The 22642-nt window shown below is 39.5% G+C and overlaps 1 protein-coding gene across 3 annotated transcripts in view; it reads left to right on the top strand.

Annotated features, from left to right (window-relative positions):
* Positions 1–17762, top strand: part of LOC103105487 (mucin-16-like) — a 93684-nt gene extending 75922 nt beyond the window's left edge. For 2 of the 3 annotated variants that reach the window (XM_056820578.1, XM_056820580.1), the window contains 7 exons: positions 6363–6490; positions 6615–6682; positions 8128–8300; positions 9540–9575; positions 11580–11642; positions 13152–13263; positions 13588–17762. In XM_056820578.1, coding sequence (XP_056676556.1) covers positions 6363–6490; positions 6615–6682; positions 8128–8300; positions 9540–9575; positions 11580–11642; positions 13152–13263; positions 13588–13765 — 758 coding nt within the window. In that variant the 3' untranslated portion in view covers positions 13766–17762. Of the gene's footprint in view, positions 1–6362; positions 6491–6614; positions 6683–8127; positions 8301–9539; positions 9576–11579; positions 11643–13151; positions 13264–13587 lie in introns of those variants that run through there. The other variant, XM_056820579.1, reaches the window with a different exon arrangement.
* Positions 17763–22642: the final 4880 nt, after the last annotated feature.

Below are 22642 nucleotides of genomic sequence, written 5' to 3'. Positions count from 1 at the left end.
CATTTCTGAAATCCAGATTCATTTAGAACATTTTTTCCAAATGATTTTTGATAGCTTTTGATTTCCTCACCAGAAAATTGTTTTTTCACATCCTTTGACCATTTGCCAAATTGGAGAATTGTTTGTTTTCTTATAAATTTCAGAAATGAGACTTTTATCACAGAAACTTGTTATAAAAAATTTTCCCCAGTTTGTTGTTTCCCTTTACTCTTGGTTCCATTGGTTTTGTTTGTATTAAAGCTTTTTAATTCAATTCAAAATTATTCATTTTATATCTTACAATTCTCTCTGTTTCTTGTTTGATCTTGTAATGGTTATTGTTTGCCTACTAATTGTTGATCTGAAGGGAGCTGTTACAGATAGATGGATGAGTGAGGAAAGGTAGGAGCCAAGGTGGAATGACTCCTGTTATACTCTCTCACTCCCTTCTCCTGGGCTATGATAGGAGAAGAATATCTCTGGGAAATGGTGATCCTGGGTGATGTGCCAGTGTAAGTAAGTTAGGGGCAGGTTTCCCCTACTGAGTGATAGGAGGGTTGCCTCAGAATTAATAGGCAGAGTGTTTTAGAATTGTAAGCCTCTCCTCAGTCCATGGCTCAGTGGGGATTCCTGACCAGCACTTTGCAATGGCTGATCACTAACCTCAGAGAATTAGCTTCCTCAAAGTTCCTTGAATAAATCCCTTTCTTCCAATCTGATTGTGGTTTAAATTGGTTTAATAAACACTAGATATCTGGAAGCAGGCAGTTTGGGTTGAGGTTAGTGGTGTCCCTTTATCTAAAGCCTACGAGGTCCTTCTTTCTGGATACCTTGGGCAAACCAGAAATTCACCTCCCCTTCCTAGTGTCTTTTTAAGATAAACTAGAATATTTGGGGATTAAAGCAAGATAAGGCAGGTGGTGCTATTAGACTGGGGAGCTCTGTTGAGTCTGAGGCCCCTATAGGTCTGATGGGATCTGAATCTCTCTTCAGCTGTCAGGCACTTATAAATCTTTTCTTGAGTAGTCCCAAGGCTGATACTCCTGGATATCTTTCAGCTGGCTCTTGACTGATGTCCAGCAAGGCAAGAATACCTCTTGAGATCAAGCCTCAAAAAGACCCTTCTTTCCCTGGCATTCTTCCCCATCCCTCTTCTACTCCCATGCTCCTCTGCTTCCAATGGTCTTCGACCATCAATCATGTCTTCTTCAACTTTCCATGTCTCATCTTTTGCATGCTACTCTTACAGTCTTAAGTTCTTCCCTTCTCCATAGATCTGGAAGATAAACTATTCTATGTTTCCCTAATTTAGTTATGGGATCACTCATTATATCTAAATCATATATGCATTTTGATCTTATCTTAGTATAGGGTGAGAGATATTTAGCTCAATACCTAGTTCCTACTATAAACTTTAACTTTATAAAAAAACATTTTTTAGTTCTGGGTAGAAAATTGTTTTCATTTTTTCAAATTAATTTTGCTTTAAAAATATTTTCCCTGTTTACATATTTCATTCTCTTTCCCTACCCTCTTCCTTCCCCATCCCAGAGCCAATAAGCACTTTCACTGGGATATATAGATGTTATCACTGATACAACTTCCATATTATTCATTTTTGCAATAAAATAATCTTTTAAAATACAACCCCCCAATCATGTATCTACATAAACAAATGATTGGTTGTTTTTCCTCTGTGTTTCTACTCCCATGGTTCTTTCTCTTGATGTGATGAGCATTGGGATTATCTTGTATTAACAAAGTCCATTACATTGAATTGTTTCACAATGTTTCACTTTCTGTGTATAATGTTCTCTTGGTTCTGCTCATTTCACTCTGCATCAGTTCCTGGAGTTCTTCAACTTGATATTGAAATCCTCCAGTTCATCATTCCTTACAACACAGTGTAGTATTATTCTGAGAGCCATCAGGCCACGACACCTTGACAGAGTCATGCACAGTAGCTCAGGAGACCACAGAGTGGTCCTTGGCGAGATGTGATTGCCCACTCTATCCCCTTTGCATAACCTCTCTCATCAATGTCCCTTACCTATGGAATTGACATGATTATTATTCCCCCTAGTCTCAAAAGAAATAATGCAAGAGCAAAACACATGTACCCTTATTCCCCAAAACATCACCAAAAGATCAGACACTTAAACCAAACCCCAAAAAGACTATCATGGGTTAACTTTTACTTTGGTATATAATTCTCAGTAAAACCACAGCTACAGGCCAAGTCCAAAACTTTCTCATTCTAATGGAGCCAGCACAAAAATCAATCATAGCGGCCCATGCAATAAGTACAAGTACATCAAGCTTCAATATGCCTCAGTGACTGAATTACACAAATCAGTAACTCAGGAACACACTAGTAAACCTTGAGAAATGGCCAGTCTAATATTAAATTTGAATTGTGTTCCCAGTACCCCTCAACCTCAATGATATGATTGCTGAATTGTCTTTTAAGAACTGTTGATTAATTATTCCATTTTATTAAAAGCAATAAGTAATTTTCCTTGATTGTTTGTTAGCTCAAAACCTCTCACAGGGTAATGGGAAAATTAAGCCACCGGTGACAAAATCATTTATCTTGTGTGCAACCCTTATTCTGTCTGTAATCACAATACAAGAATATAGAATGTTAATCAAGTGATTTGTTAAAATGTAATGTATCACTTTTCAAATTATCTCTCTTTTAACATGTGTGTTAGGTAATATATTTGATTGCCAAGAAAATGGGTATAAAAATAAAAACCAAGCCTGAGCATGGTGGAGCAGCTATCAGATGCGAAGCAGTCCCAAGGCCATAATGATTAAGCTATCTTCCATTTGTTATTTATTTTGACTGATCGTTCCCCACCAGTTGGGAAACCCTGGAGTTTTGACTGAGGCTGGACCCACGCCCGCTCAGTATTCCATCACCATCATGAACCACAATTTGTCCAGCCATTTCCCAATTGAGGGACATACCATCAACCTCCCCATTTTCCAATTATTTGCCACAACAAAGAGCACAACTATGAATACTTTTGAACAAATACTTTTCATTATTATCTCTTTAGGATACAATTCTAGTAGTGGTATTACTGGATCACAGGGTATGAATTTTTTAAAGCTCTTTGGGCATAGTTCCAAATTGCCATCCATAATAATGGCTGGATCAATTTACAACTCTACCAGCAGCACATTAAAGTCCCAATTTTGCCACATCCCCTCCAACATTTATTATTTTCCTTTACTGTCATATTGACCAATCTGTTAGATATATGTTCAGTATTGTTTTGATTTTAATTTCTCCAATTATGAGGGATTTTAAACACTTTTTTTCATTGATAGTTTTGATTTCATTATCTGAAATCTATTTGTGTCCTTTGACCATTTGTCAATTGAGGAATGGTTTAATTTTTTTACAATTGACTTAGCTCCTCATAAATTTAAGAAATTAGACCTTTGTCAGAGAATTTTGTTATAACATTTCTCCAAATTTAAAACTTCCCTTCTAGATTTGGTTGAATTGGTTTTATTTATACAAAATCTTTTTAATTTAAAGTAATCAAAATTATTCATTTTACATTTTGAGTCAGGGGTTGAGGCCAAAGTCAAAGCCTGAGCAGGAGCAGGAACAAGCCGTATAGACAGAAGCAACCAAGGGCAGCAATGAGGAATGAGGAACATGGGCTCAAGCAAATGGACGGGAGAAATGGCTTATTTCTTCTTAGCCAAGAGTCCTAGCCTAAGTTCCACAAACTAGTAGTAGCCAGTAGGGAGGGCAACTGCCAAAAAAAAACAGGAAAAGAAAAAAAACACAAAATACCAACAAACTTGCAGGAGCAGGGCAGCAGCTCAGATAGAGAGATTGGAGTTCTCTTAGAGTTCGGGAGGGGGGGGGGCAAAAAGCCTTGGCAGGAAAAACATGGCTTAAAACAAATTTATCTAGGCTATCTTTTTAAAAAACTAAGAGTTTTTTCTCATTCCTCCTGCTTTCCATCAATGTAAAAATTAAATTTAAATCTCAATAATAAAAATATTATATTTCAGGAGTTTTATTAAAGATCATTAGAAATAATACAAAATAAAGACCACATGCCCATGGCTGATTAGTCGATTTAAAATCTCTGCATGTAGTTTACCACCACCACTATTCTGGCTGCAAGCCCAACATAGACACCCAAGAGGACTTCCCACTCGCTAATATCCTCTATCTACAGAAAGTACATGACAACAGGAAGTCAATGGGCTCCCAGGAAATGTAGTTTTGATTGTAAGTCTTATTAGGTCTTATTTCTGATTGTGGCTTTTAGATAGCCCAGTAATTTTTAGATTATCTCTTCTGGATATATTTTCTAGGTTTGTTGTTTTTCCCATAAAACTTTTCATTTTTCATTCTTTTGATTTTGATTTTTTTTTTATGTCTCAGGGAGTCATTAGCTTCCTCTTGCCCAATTCCAATTTTTATGGTATGATTTTCTTGAGTGAGCTTTTGTACTTCATTTCCCATTTGACCAATTCTATTTTCTAAAAAGTTCTGAACCTCAGCAAGTTTTTGTACCACTTTTTTTATAAGGCCAATTCTGCCTTTCAATAAGTTTTTATATTCATTGTATTTTGTATATCTTGTTCTAGTTGGTCAATTATGGTTTTTAAAAAGTTCATCTCTTCATTTCATTGCATGCCTCTTTTACCAATTGGTCTATTCTTGCTTTAATATCGATTTCTAAAACCATAAAAAATATTGATTTCTTCAGTATATTTTGTCTTTTTTACCAAGCCATTGACTCTTTTTTCATGATTTTCCTCTATCACTCTCATTTCATTCCTCAGTTTTTCTTCCACTTCATTTATTTGATTTTTAAAATCATTTTTGAGCTCCCAGATGAATTCTTTTGGGCCTTAAGAACAATAACTAGTTTTTATTGGAAGTTTGTGTGCCACAGCATCGGTGTTCTGAGTTTGTGTTATGGTTTTCTCTTATCACAAAAATAACTTTCTATGTTGATTTTCTTTTTTTGTTCTTTGCCTTTTAATTAAAAAAAAACTGTTAAAATTGGGATATGGACTTGTGATGAATAGAGCCCTCTTCAGGTTCTATATGCATCTGCCTTCAGAGCTAACTCCCGGGATCTATCTGCTTTCAGTTCTTTATAGGTGGTATAATGTAAGCAACATATTTAATACTCTCCTAACTTTGCTCTAGTTTCTGAGTAACCCTATGCATTCTTTCCCCCTTTAGACCTGTGACCCAAGCTCCCTTGCTCCCCTGTAGTTATAAGCACTGGTATCTGCTAGCACTCATCCTCACCCTGAGATCTTACCCACAGACTGAGAGCTGTTTCTGTATAAGAGCAGAGTAACAAGAGTCTTGTACCTGCAGCCTGCATAGGGAACGTTGTAATTTTTTTTCTGAGAAATTGTCTGACCTTGTCTATATAGTCAAATCCTCCAGAGACCTTTGCTGCTACTTCAGTGGTGCCCAAGGTTTTTTGCCTTTATGGGTCCTGCCCTGGTGCAATTTGTTCTACCTTTACCTCCACTACACTGTTTTTCATCTGTCCTGATGGTCTTCCAAGTTGTTTGTGCTGGAAACTTACTTTAGTTTATCTTTTTGTGTGTTGCACTGCGTCAGAATTCATTCTACAGCATTATGTCAGTTTTGTGAAGGGTCATTTGATAGAGATCACATGCGGATGTGTACCTTCTCCACCACCTTGGCTCCACCCTCAGCTTTTACTCTTACCAATTTGAATTGTTGGAAACTGAAAAGGAGACCCTTTTCAGAAGAATTGGAAGCAAAGGTTCACCTCATTACCTCATTCCTTCTAATTTTACCTACATTGGTTTTGTTTGGGAGGAGTGATTTTTTCATTTCATCTTAACAGCATAGTAAATTTTATCTTGCTATCTATCCTCTATCCCTCATGTGATCATGAAATGTCTACCAGTCGATGAATTTGAAAGTTAAAATTTTCCTCATTACTCTTAGTTTTTTTTATCATTTCACCCTTTATATCTAACTAATTTGAAGTTCATTTTGCTAAGTCATGCAAGATGCTGGTTCATCCCTAGTTTTTGCCAGATTAATTTTTAGATTTCTTTGCAATTTTTTTTTAAAATAATGAGTTCTAACCTTTGAAGGTGGACAAACCTCTTCATTTTACACGTGAGGAAACTAAGGCCCAAAGATAGGACGTGGGAGGGGAAGGATTTGAAGTCAGGTTTTCTGACTCCAAATCCACAAGTTTTTATAGTGCCAGAGTAATGATAATGATAATGATTATAACAATCAACATTTCAATCGAACTTGAAGGTTAACGAAGCATTTTATTTCATTCATGTAACATTTCTGAGGCTCAGACATGGGACTCTCTTTCTCTCCTGTACAGCATCAGAGAGCTCCTACTTGAAGGTTTTCAACCTCAAATTCACCATCCTCAACCTGTTCTACATAAAAGACATGGGTCAAAGGGGCTCCAGCAAATTCAACTCCATTGAGGATGGCCTGCAACACCTGGTGAGACTCTACCTCCACACCTCCTCTACCTCCTCTCTCCCAAGCTTTCTTCCTCAGCCCTGGGTATCCAGGCTTGCTATTTAGCCAGGTACTCAGCAGTTTCTTCCTTTCCTTTTGTTTCTAGATCAACTCCTTGTTTAGAAAAAACAGCTTTGGCTCTCACTATTTTGGATGCAGGCTGACTTTGTTAAGGTGAGAGTCATGGGAGCTGATGGTTCAAATAGCAAGGAGCAGCACATTCCAATCTGACTGGTGTCCAGGGTGGTTCTTCCTCTACTTCCCAGTTCTAATTCCTTCTTTCCCAAGCTGAGGTGGATAAAATACCCCAACCAACAAGCCATTAGAAATATTCTGGGCTCCTTCTAGCCTTTTGCAAGTGGAGAAAAACTCCTTTCCCCACAACTTTGCAAAGACAATGTTGCAACTGTTTTTGCTTTTTCTTTATAGTTCCACATACAAGGAATAACTTGGGAATCACCAAGTGGTGCTTAGTGAAGGACTGCTTAGAAAATATCAACATTACCTTTCTCTAGAGTCAGAGAATTATATGGGACTTTCAAGGTCATCTGGACCACTTTCTTCATGTACAGATGAAAAATGAAGATCCAAGGACATTCCAGTGACTTTTCTTTAGTCAAAGATACTGTCAGGTCTAGAATTCTAACACAGGCCCTTTGATTTTAAATCCAATGATCTTTCCACTTCTCTAAAGAAATTACTGAAAATAACCAGACCCCATACACACTTGTAAACATAGATATCAGTGAATTTACACAGCCCTGCCAATTCTATTATGTCAATCGGGAAGACCAGATTTCACATTCTCTCTCAATCTCAATGAACTGATGCACAGAGTGAAATGAGCAGAGCCAAGAGAACATTGTACACAGAAAGTAAACCATTGTGGAACAATTCAGTGTAATGGACTTTGCTACTAGTAGCAATGCAAGAATCCAAGACCCTCTTGAAGGACTTATGGGAAAGAATGCTAACCACATTTAGAGAAAGAACTATGGAAGTAGAAATGCAAAAGAAAAATATGGAATAGTAGGTATCAAGTGATAACCATTTGTACAACCAGTGGAATGGCTTGTTGGCTCTGGGAAGGGGAATTGAAGAAGAGAAGGAAAGAAAATGAAGCATAGAGACACTGAAACATGGGGAAAATGGAAAAATATTTAAAAATAAAAATTAATTTAAAAAATTCTCTCTCAGATACTTACCAAACTGTGTGCTTCTCAGCAAGCCACTTCACTTCCTTTTGCCTTAATTTCTTCATCTTTAAAATGAGAAGGTTGGTTCTGATGTCCTTTTCAACTCAAAATCTACAATTCTTTCCAAATCTTTTTTCCAAGTGGACCATTTCTCTCAAGAAATGTTCTCTGAATAACTAAACTTCACATAACACATAAACTATTGGAGTCAAACTCAAAAGGAAACAAAGTTCACTAAATTGTACATCAAGGTCCTTGTGCCCTGCATATTGACTCAGAAAAACCACACATATTTATATAGTTAGTTCATCATCAACAGTTTAAAATTAGAGAGGAAGTATGAACTACATTTTAGTCTGGTTCAGGTGACTTGCAGGAAGGGCCATGTTTTTGATACCTCGTGTCTAAATCATTAATTTCTAGATCTATGAAGAATAGGACAGCAACAGGAGTGGATGTCGATTGTGCTTACCATGAAGATTACTCCATCCCTGTCCTGGACAGAGAGAAGATTTACTGGGAGCTGAGTGAACAGACCCATGGAATAACAAGACTGGGTCCCTACATGATAGATAATGAAAGCCTCTATGTGGATGGTGAGTAGCTTGAATTGGAACATGCCCCTTTGTTTCTCTAGGTGGTTCCATTTCCAGAAAATTACCAGCCTACCCAAATTCTTCTTTCCTTTTAGACAACCTTTGTCTTCATGGTTTTTTTTTCCTATCCCTCCTGGGAACACTGGCTCTCAAAATGGTGAAAAACTATTAAAATATTAGGATTTACTTCTAAAGATCAGAAATGGCTTGGTTATTCTTAGGCTCCTTAAACTAAATTTGCTCCATGAATCCCTTCCTCTTGAATAAGGAAGTGCCTTGAATGATGAAAATACCATTTTACCAACCCTATGGGTCCCAAAACATCTCTCCTTTCCTTCCTTCAACTTTTGCCCAGATAGAGCTGCCCTACTCAAATATTTATGTCTCTCCTTCCCTCTGTCTCTGACTCTCTCTCTCTCTCTGTCTCTCTCTCTCTCTCTCTCTCTCTGTCTCTCTCTCTCTCTCTCTCTCTCTCTATATATATATATATATATATATACATATATATTATATATGTATATAATATATATATATATATATTTCTGTCTCTCATTTCATCTTTCTTTAGTTATAACAATCAGTTATACGCATCCACCAGCAGTAAGTATTTGGCATCTTGATTGCACTATCTCCCTCTGCCCTGGCAGAGGAAATAGTTTATCTTTCTCCCAATATGATTCACTTAATTCTCTGGAAATTGACCTAAGGGATGGCTTGTGGTTCCTCAGCGTTTTAACCATCAATTTCCATTGAGGTACTTAGTGACTTAGCCCAACACCTTTGCATATAGTAATGGCTCCATAAATGCTCCTTCAATGGTAAGTAGCCCAGGCCTACAAATTAACTTCTTTTTCATTTGCTAATTTCAATTGGCTTGGCCATATGTCCCCTATTCCCTCTCTGTTTTGAGACCCATATTTCTTCATTTTGATTACCTAGTTTTCAATGATGTTATGACCCAGATTTTTCCATGCTTCTTGGGAAGAATTTATCTTTTCCCTGAGATATAAGGAACCATCACATATCTGGAAATTAAGCAATCAAGGAGAGCTTTGTTGAGGTGGAAATTTATGTTCTTCCTGAAGTGCAGCAGACTCCTGATCTGGACCCTTTCCTCTTCCTACTGGCACCAGCCCTGATAGTTTTACTACCTGATTGCCTAATCCTAATGGCCCCAGATTTCTCTCCTCAGAGTTTTGTCTTTCCTCACATGGTGCATCTCTTTCTCTTTCTCTACAGGTTACAATCATTTGGCCGTGGCCCCCACCAAAATGCGTGAGTGTGCAATACCTCAATTTCCCCATTCTCCTGACATGTCCCTATTGAGATAGAAACAGTTCCTTCATTTTACCCTTCATCTTCATGACTGATTTGATTTCCTGATGATGATGATGATAATAGCATTTATATAGTTTCAAATATGTTATTTCATTTGATCCTCACAAAAATCCTGGGAGATGGGTGCTACTATTTTCTGAATTTTCCATATGAGGAAACTGAGACCGAGAGACATTAATTTCAGCTAGCAAGTACTCAAGGCAAATTTCAAACTTAGGTCTTCCAAACTCCCAAAGACAGCACCCAATTTACTATGCTGCCCTTAATGTCAAGCCTCTTACTCTCTTTGAGCATCAGTTTTCCTCATCTGGAGAAGGAAGGCATTGTATTAGACAGCCACTGAGGTCTATTTCAGCTCTATATTTATGACCCTAACCTTCCCATTAAGCCAGGAGAATAGGGAGAGCATCTAGTTTGACCATCTCCATTTTTCTATGGATCAGAGCAGAAAAAGAGTGGATTGTTTCATACACTTAGTGTCTCTGTCTCATTCTGTTTCTCCCACGCTGCAAGCTTCCTATTCTCTCATAGCATTTCAGAGAGGTCTCTCCTCCAAGGAACAGATCTGTCTCCCAAGTGACCAGGTCCAACAAATGGGATCCTGTTTATTTGGGTCATTCACCCCGAACTTTATTTTTCTCTTTTGCCATGTTGGGCTCACTCCCCCACATTGTCCCCTTTTAAGATTCCAGGTTATAATGAATGAAGTCCAGTCCTACACAGTGTTGATGAGTATGTTCACATTCATTTGAATCTTGGGCTCATACCCCCACTTGGCACCTGGAGTTGGGCCCCAATGTGACTGTGTGACCTAGTCAAAGACCTTATTATCCAAGCCCCTGATCCTGAATGACATCCTTCAGAAGTGATGAGGAAGGAATCCAAGAAGTGGCCTTTGCAGCTTTGGGGAAGTAGTGAGAAAGACTTCGGACACAGCAGGAAGCCTTTGAATGGATATTAAATGACCACTTGTGTAGCATATTAGGGTGGGAATGTTATTCAACTATATGTGTTTTGAGCATCCTTACAGCTCTGACATTGTACAATTTGGTGATTCTGTGAAGAAAAGACTCCAGTTAAGAAATGAGGACTCCAGATCTTTCTAGACCCTCTTGCCTCAGAGCCATGGCCTTATGCTCTAATATTTCCTCTTCTTTTACTATAAATTGGATGGAGATGACAAGATAAACTGTCTTCAAAGTCAGTAAATTACTCAACAAACATGTGTTAAGCTCCAACTATGTATCAGCTACTCTGTCAGGTGATGGGGGTGTAGAGTCAAAATAAAAGGAAGCAATCCTTTCTCTAAAAGCATTCACATTTTATTGTGAGGGATGACATCTATATGAGCATTGATGGGTGTGTATGATACACACACTTATGTAGCCCAAATTCAAAAGTCAATTCAAGTTTGATGGAAGAGTGTTAGCAGTTGGTAGTAATCAGAAAGGAATCCCTTGCAAGGTGGTCTGCAAGGAAGAAAGAGAGATTCTACTGAAGTGGTGAGAAGTGCATTCTAGGCATGAGTTGGGGTCAATGAAAAACAATGGAGATGAGAAATATAGTACCCTATGTGAGGAACAGAGAGATTCTAGTTTGGCCAGGCCTTTTAGTGTGGGAAGGAGAATAGGGCATCATGAGGCAGAAGGTGATAGTTTAGGGCAAGTTGCTAAGGGTGCAAAAATGATTCTGGAGTCAGCAGATCTGGGATCAAATCTTGCTACTGACATTTACTTTGTGTCCTTAGGCAAGTCATGAGAACTCTACAGGCCTCAGTTTCCTCCTCTATAACATGAGGGTATTGGACTAGATATACTTTGAGAGCCCATCTTGCTCCAGGATGGCTTCTATTTGATTTTAGAGGTGATAGAGGACCATTCTGTTTTAGGTGCTAGAAGATTCTGCCCATCTTGAAAAATTTTCCTTTTTTTCCGGTTTTAGCACCAGACCCAGCAGTAGCACCTGGTTGTCCCCTGTGGGCCACAGAGCCTGGAGGCTCCCAAGGTAAGGAAGAGAGGTTGATTCTGTGTTCTGGCAGTGGTGTCAAACTAGATACAGATTCCTGTGGACTGCATATTGGCTTAAAAACTACAGATTAGCATTACCTATGTTAACGACTCTAATCTCTTTATCTTGTTAAATATCTCCCAATTATATTTTATTCTTATTCTGCCACACAGAGGACTTTGTGGGCCTCAATGTGGGCTATGAATGTGGCACCTCTGGGGGCCTAGTCCCAAATGGAAAGTGGGCAAAATATATGCTGTTTAAAAGAAGAATGGGCCCCAGGCCTTTCAGAGGTGATGTCTTTCTAAGAAACAGGCACTTTCCAAACAAGGAAAGGGCAGAGCTGAGGTTGCATATCATCTAGAAGCCCTAAGTCATAAATACCAGAGATTTAAGTTTTGAAAAATTAGTTTCTACCATTGAAGGATGTTCTCTGTGGGAATTTGGAATAAATCCCTCTGTTCCTATTTGAACAATAAGGAAACTATAGCTGATTTAGGTAGGAATTCCCTGCCCTGATGGGTTTTTGCCACAAGGATCCTTCACCCCCAGGTCCCTGTAGTGTCAGGGGCGGGGGAGCACAGGACTGATCCTGCCCCCTTTGACTTAGGATTTCCAAATCATGTTCACCACCAAGGCAAAGGAGTCTGGTGAGGAACCTCATGGTCATATGATGTGAAGGAGTTAGTGTTGTTTAACTTATAGAAAAGACTAAAGGAAGACATGATAACTGCTTCCAAGCTTTTGTAGGGCTGTCACATGGAACAGAGATTAGGCTTCTCATTATGTCCCAGACAAGAAATCTAAATTGTAAATATGTACATTATGGCTTGAGATTAGGAAAAACATCCTAACAGTAAGTGCTGTCCCAAAGTGGAATAGGCTGCCTCGAGGAGTAGTGGCTGCTCCTTCACTGAGGACCATAAAGCATTGGTGAATGTTCATTTGTTGAGATCATTGTGGAGGGGTTTGTTCCTCAGATAGAGAACAACAGACAAGATGGCCTCTGACATTCCTTCCACTTTAATAACATCCAAGCCAATAGATACCTTGCCTCCCTGTCTCATACCTAGTTTCCCATCTTGTAACATTCAAAGCTGATGCTATTAATTATCCTTCTTTACAACTGTTTTTCCAATACTTTCTGTGCTAACCACGTCCCCTTTAGTCACATCCCCTCCAGCTCCATCCCCAGCACCAACAGCTTTCTCAAGCACAACAGGTTCAAAGACTGGATCTCTGGGTTATATCCTGGAAATCGTGCCATGCTTTACTCTGGGATTAGAGCTCAAGAGACATAGAGCAAGGGGGAAATTGGAAGACTGGGCAAGGCTGCTTTATGGGATGCATCAGCAGGTCTAGGATGTGAGGTTTTCATTCTAGGGCTGGGGTAGGTGGAGAGGGAATGGAATGCTGAAAGAACAATCAAACACAGGGTGTTAGTGGGTGTGCTGACTGGATATCCAGGATTGAGGTATTGGTATTCCTCTCCCTTTTTGGCCACAGCTGCCAGCTTAAGCTTCCAGTCTTTCACCACCATTCCCAAGGTGCTGTACACAGAAGATATGCATCTTTCTGGATCTGACAAGTTCAACTCCACCAACAGAATCCTGCAGCGGTGAGTCTGCCCAATCCCTGCCTCATACACACAAAGTCTGCATTATTGGGATCCCCTTACCCTTGGATTCTTAGGAAATTCATTCCTTTTTTGAGGTGTAGATTAGGACAAATTTTCCAACATAAATATTCAATCAATTGGGGATCTTGATTTAATAAACTCTCATTTATAGACATAATGGAAGAAATTCAACAATATTGCAGGCAAGCCAAGTGCCTTTCCCAAAGCCTTTGCTAGGCTACTCAGTTTCCCTGTCTTTGTATCCAGGGTTCCTGTCACCATTCTCCTATATTTCTGTGTCACCATCAACATGTTCTTTTCCAGACTTATGAAGAATGGCTCAGAATCTGGAGTGAGTGACCTGTGCACACATAGGAGAAACCCCAGAAGCTCTGACGGGAACCAAGAAAAGGTTCACTGGGAGCTGAGCAACAAGAAAAAGCACATCACTAAGCTGGGGTTATCCTCCTCCCTTGAAAAGGGACAGTCTACTCAATGCTGAGCAGCACAACAGAATCCCTTGCCTTTTCCTCTATCCCCATGCTATTTTGACCCCCTCCTCCTAAATTTCCATTCTGATTCTAAACTTATTAATCTGTCAAAGAATCATTATTTCTCAATAACATTTTATTATACCAACCATGGAAAATAAACCCTGCCCCTATCTACTTTCCATGGATTTCTTTCATTGGGATTTTCTGTGTTATTGTATCTTAGGTGCAGAAACAGAGACATCTCAATTTCCTGTTCTATTCAATGCTTTTACTTCTATTTTTGAAAACCCTTCATCCTTTGTCATAAACTTGAATCTAAGTATCACCTCCAAGGAAAAGAGCAGTAAGTGGAGGAGGAGGCTAGTCGTTTAGGGATATGTGATTTATGGCTAGTCACAGCTAGGGTGTGTCTGAGGCCAGAACTGAACCTAAGACTATCCATCTCAAGACCTGGCTCTCTATCCACTGAGTCACTTAGCTGCCCTCATGCTATGTTTTTAAAAAATAATTTGCAATTTCTGGTTTCAGAGTCAAGATAGCAGAGTAGAAGCAAAGAATCTCAAAGCTACCATGAGAAGAAGGGAGGATAATGATGGAGATTGGGAATGCTTAAACTTTCCTCTCATCATAATTGGCTCAGAGAGGAAAATAATCATATTCATCAGGGTAAAGAATCATATCTTAATGTATAAAAAATAGGAGGGGACTGTAACAAGAGAAGAGGGATGGTAAATGGGAGGGAGGAGGAAATAAAGGGGAGATAAAAAGCAAGACACTGCTGAGGTTAGAGGGAAAGGAAAAAGAACATGATCAAAACGGGAAAACAAGATGGAAGGGATTATATACAGTTGGTGATGATAACTGAGCATGTGAATGGAATGAATTTACCCATAAAATGGAAGTGGATTATAGAGTGTATTAAAAACTAGAATTTTATCATATGTTTTTTTACAGGAAATGCATTTGAGGCAGGGTGACCCAAATAGATTAAAGTGAGGTACTGGAGCAGAAATCATTGTACATCTAAAGTAAAAAAAAAAAAAGCAGGAGTAGCAATCATGATTTTAGACAAAGCTAAAAGAAAAATAGACATGATAAAAAAGATAAGGAAGGAGATTACATCTTGTTAAAAGATACTATAAACAATGAAGTAATATCAGTACTAAACATATATGTACTGATTGGTATAGCCTCTAAATTTAAAAAGAAATTAAAAGAACATCAGGTAGAAATAGACAGTAAAACTATACTAGTGGAGGGCCTTGGCTTCCCCCTTTCAGAACTAAATAAATAAAACCAAAATTTAAACAAGAAACAACTAAAGGAAGAGAATGGAATCTTAGAAAACTTAGAAGTAATACATCTCTGGATAGAACTGAATGAAAATAGAAAACAATATACCTTTTCAGCAGTAAATGGCTTCTACACAAAAAGTGACCATGTATTAGGGCAGAAAAACTGCATAAAAAATGCAGACAAGCTGAAATAACAAATGCATCCTCTTGAGAGCATAATGCAAAAAAATAATAATGAAAAATAGTTCCATGTAAAGGTAAATCAAAAATTAATTTGAGACTAAAAAAACTAATGTTAAAAATAAAGGGTGGGTTAAAGAACAAATTATAGAAGCAATCATTTTATTCATGAGAATGACAATGAGTCAACATCAAAATTACTGGGACATCACCAAAGCAGTACTTGGGAGAAAGCTTATATTTCTAAATGTTTAACATCAATAAAATAGAGAAAATTCCAATCAATGAATTGGGTGTACAAATAAAAATTGGTGTGTGGAAAGAAAAGAACTAATTTGTTCTTCTATGGGTAGATGTGTATTCTAGACCCCATTAGGGAATGAAAGCCTGTTTAGGATTTCAGAATAAGGCCTCGAGTACTTATTATGTCCACAGACTCCAGTAAGTTGGGAGGCCTCATCTCAAGGAAGAAAACCATTAGGATATCCTACCTCCTTATCTCCTCTGACTTTTAGGAGCCAGAGGCATCCCTCATGAGGACATGACTATCCTTTCATAGCCTCACCCCTCTCCCCCACTCCTCTGTGCAAGCTCATGATGAAGCACATGCTGTGCCAGTTTTTTGGGTTTTTTTCTGATTGAGTAGGCCTTCATGCCTAGATTGTAAGTTCAGCCCCCATAACATGGGGTATTGGTCAGAGTAGGGTGGGGATTTTGTATTAGGAATCTATAAAATATTGTATCTGCTCTCATGTATTGGGAATTGACATTAGGGAGGGGTCCCCTTCGTCATGAGGAGGAGTAAAGACTGCATCTTCTATCCACTCTGACCCTAGGTTTCTAATTATAATTTGGGTCAGTGGTCATTTTATTTCATCCTACACACTAGAGGCCAAATTAAAACCTCATTTAATTAAAGACCAAATTGGAAGTCCTAAAATTTAAATGAGAAATTAATAAAATTAAAAGTAAAAAACATTGAACAAATGAATAAGAATAGAAGTTGCCTTATGAAAAAATCAAAATAGCATTGGTTAATTTGATTAAGAAAAAATAACAAATAATCAGTATCAAAATTGAAAAGGGAGAGCTCACCACAAATGAGGAGCAAATTAAGGCAATCAGGAGGCAGAGTCAAGATGGAGGCATAGAGGCAGTGAAAGTTCAGACCTCTGAAAACCCTTCCTGACCAATGAAAAACCAAATGCTCCTAGGAGTTTGGTTTGTAGTTTAAGTAGTAGAGTTCACTGCCACAAGCTGCTAGTAAGACATTCAAGCAGAGCCAATATGTGCTTGCTAGCTCAAGCAATTCAAACTGTTCTTTGAGAGTTTGAAGAATGGTTTGGAATAGCATTTTATTTTCAAAAAAAAAAGGAAGCATAAAAAGGAAGCATGGAAAGGAATTAGTTTAGGAGGCTTGGAAAAATATTTTTCTTTCACCTCCTCCCTAGGGGCAAAAGTTCCAAGGAAAACAATAGCGTATTTGCATATGATAGGGAAAGTACTGCTCCTTTTGTGTCAAGAGAAAGAAGGGAAAAAAACAGACTTATTTCCTAAAACTGACTAACACCTTCTAAACTAGGAGTACAGGGTTAGCTTAAAAAAATCTGCTTGAAAAATGGAAGGTGTGGGGTTCTTTTCTCTACACTGAAAAATGGCTATGGTGGGCTAGAAACACACATGTGGAGTGTAGAAAGGGATTAGGATGGAAAGAAACATCATCCTCTGTGGAAAAAATATGGCTGGGATTGGCAGGCTTTTGTAGTGGGTCTGGTCTCAGCAAGAGGAGGCGCCAAGCTGGGTGGAGAGCAGTGAGGAATGCTGGCTCAAGCAGATGGACAGGAGAAACAGCAGGCAGCAGCAGGTGACAGGGCAGGGAAGGAGCACAGGTACACCCCAAACACTCTACCACCAGACCCTCCTGGTGGGCAGTGACCACGCAAACTTACTATCTTTACTGTTAGGCTATCTGCTCAAAAATGTTTGAGAATTTATAATTGCTTTCTGGTAAGTCAAAATGTAAAGATTAAAATTAATATATAATAACTGACATGGGCACTGTACCCCCAGAAACCCAGGTGAATTATTATCAGGGAAACTCCCTTGCTTTGCCTCCTCCTGACTCTTAACCTAGAAACACCCAATGACCCCACCCAGGGTCCTGAGATGTTTATACTCTTTGATAGTCCTTTAGACTTAAGATAGACAAAGAGGTGAATCTTTATGCCTCCAGGCAGGCCCCAGTCAGATGACCACCTCACCCCACCAAATGCCTGAGGGACTAACACTCTATAAGTCATGTCCACACCATGACATAGCATCTCTTGTAAAAAGTATAAAATCCCCAGAACTGATGTCTTCTGGGGGACAGCCTGTCCATCCATGCTGTCCCCATGGAGGAACAGCCTTTCCATTCATGCTGTCCTCCCAGGACCTGCTCCCCATCTCACTGTCCCACCTTGCTATCCTCCTGGCCATTCTCAACATTACTTTCTAAATTAATAAATTTTTCTTTTTGTTTTTAAGCCAAGTTTTGGAGTCTTGCATTCTTGCAAAAGGTATCCTTCCTGAACCCCAAAGGTATCCTTCTTGCCCATAACAATAACTACATATTATATTTTATAAAGTTTTATGAATAATTAAAGCAAAAAGGTCAAAAAGAGATCCTGGGAGGAGTATACATCCACTTAAATACCAATAATGTGATCTCCCCAAAGTGGAGAAGCAGGAGAGATTATAAGGAATTTGGGGAAATACTAAGGACTTCTGGGGAATGAAGTCAAAGTTTCAAAATCTCCATTTATATACATGTGAGGAGTGATTGCCCCTGTCAACTAGAAAAAAACACAGAACTATTAAATAGTCAAAATCACTCTTTAATCGAGGGAAAAGGGGTTAGCGCTGCTACTAAGACAACAGAGCTGATTTCCAAGACTGCACGGGAGTCAAGACGCCCTGGTCACCAGCCCCTGGGAGTGCCACTGACTCAGGATGGACTCTGAGGAACAAAAGAACTTAGGGAACCTATATACCACTCTAGATGACCTGGGGGCTTTAGGATTAGAGGGACAGATTGACTTTACAATGGTGAGAAAGGAAAATGAGAAGTTCTAGACAGGAATAATAGTGAGGGGCGGGGGCCCCACAATGGACACAAAAGGGAAAGACTCAGCCTAGGGCTGGGTCACCTTGGTCATGGACTTTAGCATAGGGGGAAGAAACCATTGGGACAAAAGGGATGTTTAATATTGGATGGGATTAGCTGTTCCCACCCAAACTACCAGGAAGTTCACTGTCTGGTGAAGAGGGACCTTCCCTCAGGGGGAAACCTCTCCTGTGACAAGGTCAAAACCTGGGGTTTCTACACTCAAACTAAATAAACTGGGGATCTCTAGATTTCCATGTTGACACACCCCCCTTTTGGTCAAGTCTGAACGTCGCTGACCAAACATGGACAAATGAGTAATGCTATATGGGATTGGACTCCATCCCCTACTGGTGGGAAAGTCTAGGGACACAGATATTGGTGATTGGCATTTGGGGGAGTTCCCAATTCAATTGACAATTGAGCCAGAAGGGCAGGCAGTCTGCCTTTGGCCAAAAACTGACTAACAATCAAAACACTACCCCAATTCCCAAAGTCTTAAGTCTTTCACTTCTGATGGGTCCTGATGATGCCTTCAGCCTCCTCTCTTGCAGACTTCTGTCCTCTGGTAGGCTCCTCCTTTGGTATCAGTCAGCTTCCTTGCTGCTGCAAGAGAAAACTTAAGAGAAATCTATAAACACACATTCTTTAACAGGACTTGATCTACTCCCTATATGCTTATTCACTATAAGGATTATCCACACTGCTAACCTTAAATCTGTAATTCCATTTTATTAATTTTTAATAATGTCTTTTCCACACAAATCATAAAATCATGTAATTTACATGCTTAATCAGAAAGATTGCCTTAGTTTACCAAAATATAAAAATCCTACAAACTGTAGAAATATAAAAGCAGAAAAATTCTCACTATTAAAAATGCTTCTAATTTTCCCTAAATTTTAAAACCTTATACACTCAACTCACACACACCCCTTTAGGGAGGTTGAGATGCTAGGGATTTTGAAATTGATTTCATTCTTTTTCTTCTTCTTCTTCTTCTTCTTCTTCTTCTTCTTCTTCTTCTTCTTCTTCTTCTTCTTCTTCTTCTTCTTCTTCTTCTTCTTCTTCTTCTTCTTCTTCTTCTTCTTCTTCTTCTTCTTCTTCTTCTTCTTCTTCTTCTTCTTCTTCTTCTTCTTTTTTAAGCTACTTAACCATAACCATGGTCCAGATTTAAAATGTTTATCTTCTATTACTAACAATTATTTCTAGGTCATCATTTCTTCCTAACCTCTTCTGATACTACTTTGAGACAAATTAGCACTCTGGAATCTTTGCTGCAAATTCTCAGCTGTCACTTTCAAACCGTAGTCAGGTAAAAATGGTCCCTTTTTAAACTTTTCTTATTTCCACTAAGTTTGGGGAATAGCTCTGTCCTTTCTAGGTTCTCTACTTAAAGGGACTTTGCTCAGGGTAAATAAAATTCTCAATGGAAATAAACTTACTAATACCTCTATGGTTCAGAGAGATAACATGTGAATGAAAGAAATTTTAAAAGAAAAAGAATACTTAGCCAGTTCAAACTTCTTTTTATCTTCTTCTTCTGGTCAGCAGTATTTTTGAGTCACTCATTGACTTTACTGACCATTTTGGAGTTGGGGCTTTCTTTAGATGAGATAGATGTATCCAACTTTCAATTCCTTTTAGTTTTGCTGCAGATGGATTTACCAGCAATACCTGATGAGGTCCATCCCATCTGACTTGTAGGGCATCCTTTCGTAGGTGCCTCTTTCTGTATACCCAGTCTCCGGGCTTCACTTTAGATGTTGAGGGTGTTTCTGAGGAAGAATTCCTCAGTCCCTGGCAGTATGATAAGAGGGAAACCTTGGTGCTCATGGAGTCAGTATAGGGTGGAAAAAGAGACATTGGCCGACCTGTGATTATCTCGAATGGTGAGAGTGAGAGCTTGCCAAAAGGTGTGGCTCTCAGGTTCAATAGAACTATTGGAAGGGCTTTGGGCCAAGGTATGTTTAAGTCCTCCGTAAATTTGGCTAATTGTACTTTAATGATGCCATTTACACGTTCCACTAATCCTGAGGATTGTGGGTGATAGGCACAATGTAGATGATGTAATACAGGCCATGCTGTTAACAGCTGTGACACTACCGAACCAGTGAAATGTGTTCCTCTATCACTATGTATTTCCCTAGGAATTCCCCACACTGGAAATATCTTTTCCAGTAAGCATTTGGCTACTGCTGTTGCTGTGGCCTGTCTGCATGGAAATGCTTCTACCCAGCGAGAAAACATGCAAACCATTACTAAAACAAATTTGTATCCAGCATGAGGTGGTAACTGAATGAAATCGATTTGCCATACTTGAAAAGGGGCCTCAGGTAATGGGAATTTACCTGGCATAGGTTTTAAAGGCTTACTGATATTATATTTAGGGCAAATTTGACATTGCAAATACACATCCTCCGCTGCTCGCCTCAACCTCCCCCACCATTATTTGCGAGCGATGCTGACCAATTTGTCTGGTCCCCAGTGACTTATGAAATGCAAGTACTCCATCATGGGGCGACATAGAGGGTCCGGTAGGACTACACACCCATTTGGTCCTTGCCACAATCCAGTATCCCTGTTTCTAACACATCCTTCCTTCTCTAGTTTTTCTCGGATAGTTCTAGACATGACTTCTTGGGCTGAGACAATTTCTGCCTGGGTCAGCTTATTCTCAAAAATAGGTTCTTCCTTATCTGAAAGTGTCAGACCTATTGTAGTTGGGAGCTGCCTGGCAGCTTCTTTGGCATACTGATCTGCTAGGGCGTTTCCCTTTGCATGGGGAGAATTCTCTCGTGAGTGCCCTGAGATTTTAATAATTGCTATTACCTTTGGTAGTAAGAGGGCTTCTAATAGTCTCCGGACTTGTGCCCCATTCTTGATGGGGGTTCCAGAGGAAGTTTGGTATCCCCTATGTTGCCACAACATTCCAAAATCATGAGCCACCCCGAATGCATACCTGCTATCCGTATATATGTTTACCCGCTTTCCTTTGGCCAGCTCACAAGCTCTGGTTACTGCTTCCAATTCGGCTTGCTGAGCAGAAATTGCCGAAGGGAGATGCCCTGCTTCAATGACTTCAGCAGTGGTAGTGATGGCATATCCGGCCACTAAAATGCCGGATTCATTTCGGAGACAAGAGCCATCTGTATACCAGGAAAAATCTGGATTCTCCAGTTCTTTTTCCTGGAGATCTTCTCGTGGACTTAAAACAGAATCAACAATGTTAACATAATCATGCCCTTCAGTACAATCCCTGTCACTTTCCTCTATATCTGGCAGGAAAGTGGCTGGATTAAGGGTTTTACACCTAGAAATGGTGATGTTGGACTTAGCCAGGAGAGAGGCTTCTAGCTTTGCAAGGCGGCTTGTGGAAAAATGCTGAGTGTGATGAGAGTTCAAAAGCACCTCTATTGCATGTGGGACATGCAGTGTTAAAGGAGATTCTAATGTCACTTCTACTAGTTCTAGTAAATCTGAAGCTGCCACTACTGCCCTTAGGCATGATGGTAGCCCTCTTGCCACTGAATCTAGACTTTTACTGTAGTATCCAAGAGGCCTAAAGTGGTCTCCATGTTTCTGGCTCAAAACTCCCAGGCTAATCCCATTTCTTTCTAAAAGGAAAAGGTGAAAGGGTAGTGAATAATTTGGACGCCCCAGGGCTGGGGAGTTAGAAAGAGCTGACTTTAAGTTCATGAAAGCAATTTTTGCAGCCTCATTCCAAATCAGAGGTTCTGGAGATGAGGCCTTGAGGAGATCAAAAAGGGGCTTGGCTACTAAAGAGAAAGATGGGACCCATAACCTACAGTAACCAGCTAATCCCATGAACCCTCGAAGCTGTCTTTTTGTTTGGGGCCTTGGGAAATTCAATATAGCAGCTACTCTGGCTGGATCCAGGCTACACCCTTCAGCTGATATTAGATGTCCCAGAAACTTCACCTGTGAAGAGACAAACTGCATTTTTTCTTTAGATACCTTATGGCCTTTTTGTGCTAAGGACTTAAGGAGCACAATCGAATCTTCCCTCGAAGACTGGGCATCTGGGGAACACAGAAGTAGGTCATCCACGTACTGGAGTAAGGTGGACCCAAATGGAAATTTAAGGCCAGCAAGGTCTGCTTTTAGTACTTGGGAGAAATATGTGGCACTCTCTGTATAACCCTGGGGCAGAACAGTCCAGCAGAGCTGAATTCCTTCCCAGGTGAAAGCAAAAAGGAATTGGCTGTCTGCATGTAGTGGCACACTGAAATAAGCACTGCATA

Source organism: Monodelphis domestica, chromosome 3 (genome assembly GCF_027887165.1).
Source record: "Monodelphis domestica isolate mMonDom1 chromosome 3, mMonDom1.pri, whole genome shotgun sequence".
NCBI lineage: Eukaryota > Metazoa > Chordata > Mammalia > Didelphimorphia > Didelphidae > Monodelphis > Monodelphis domestica.
Note: the sequence above shows the minus strand (reverse complement) of the source record. Positions and strands in the feature narration are given on the sequence as shown.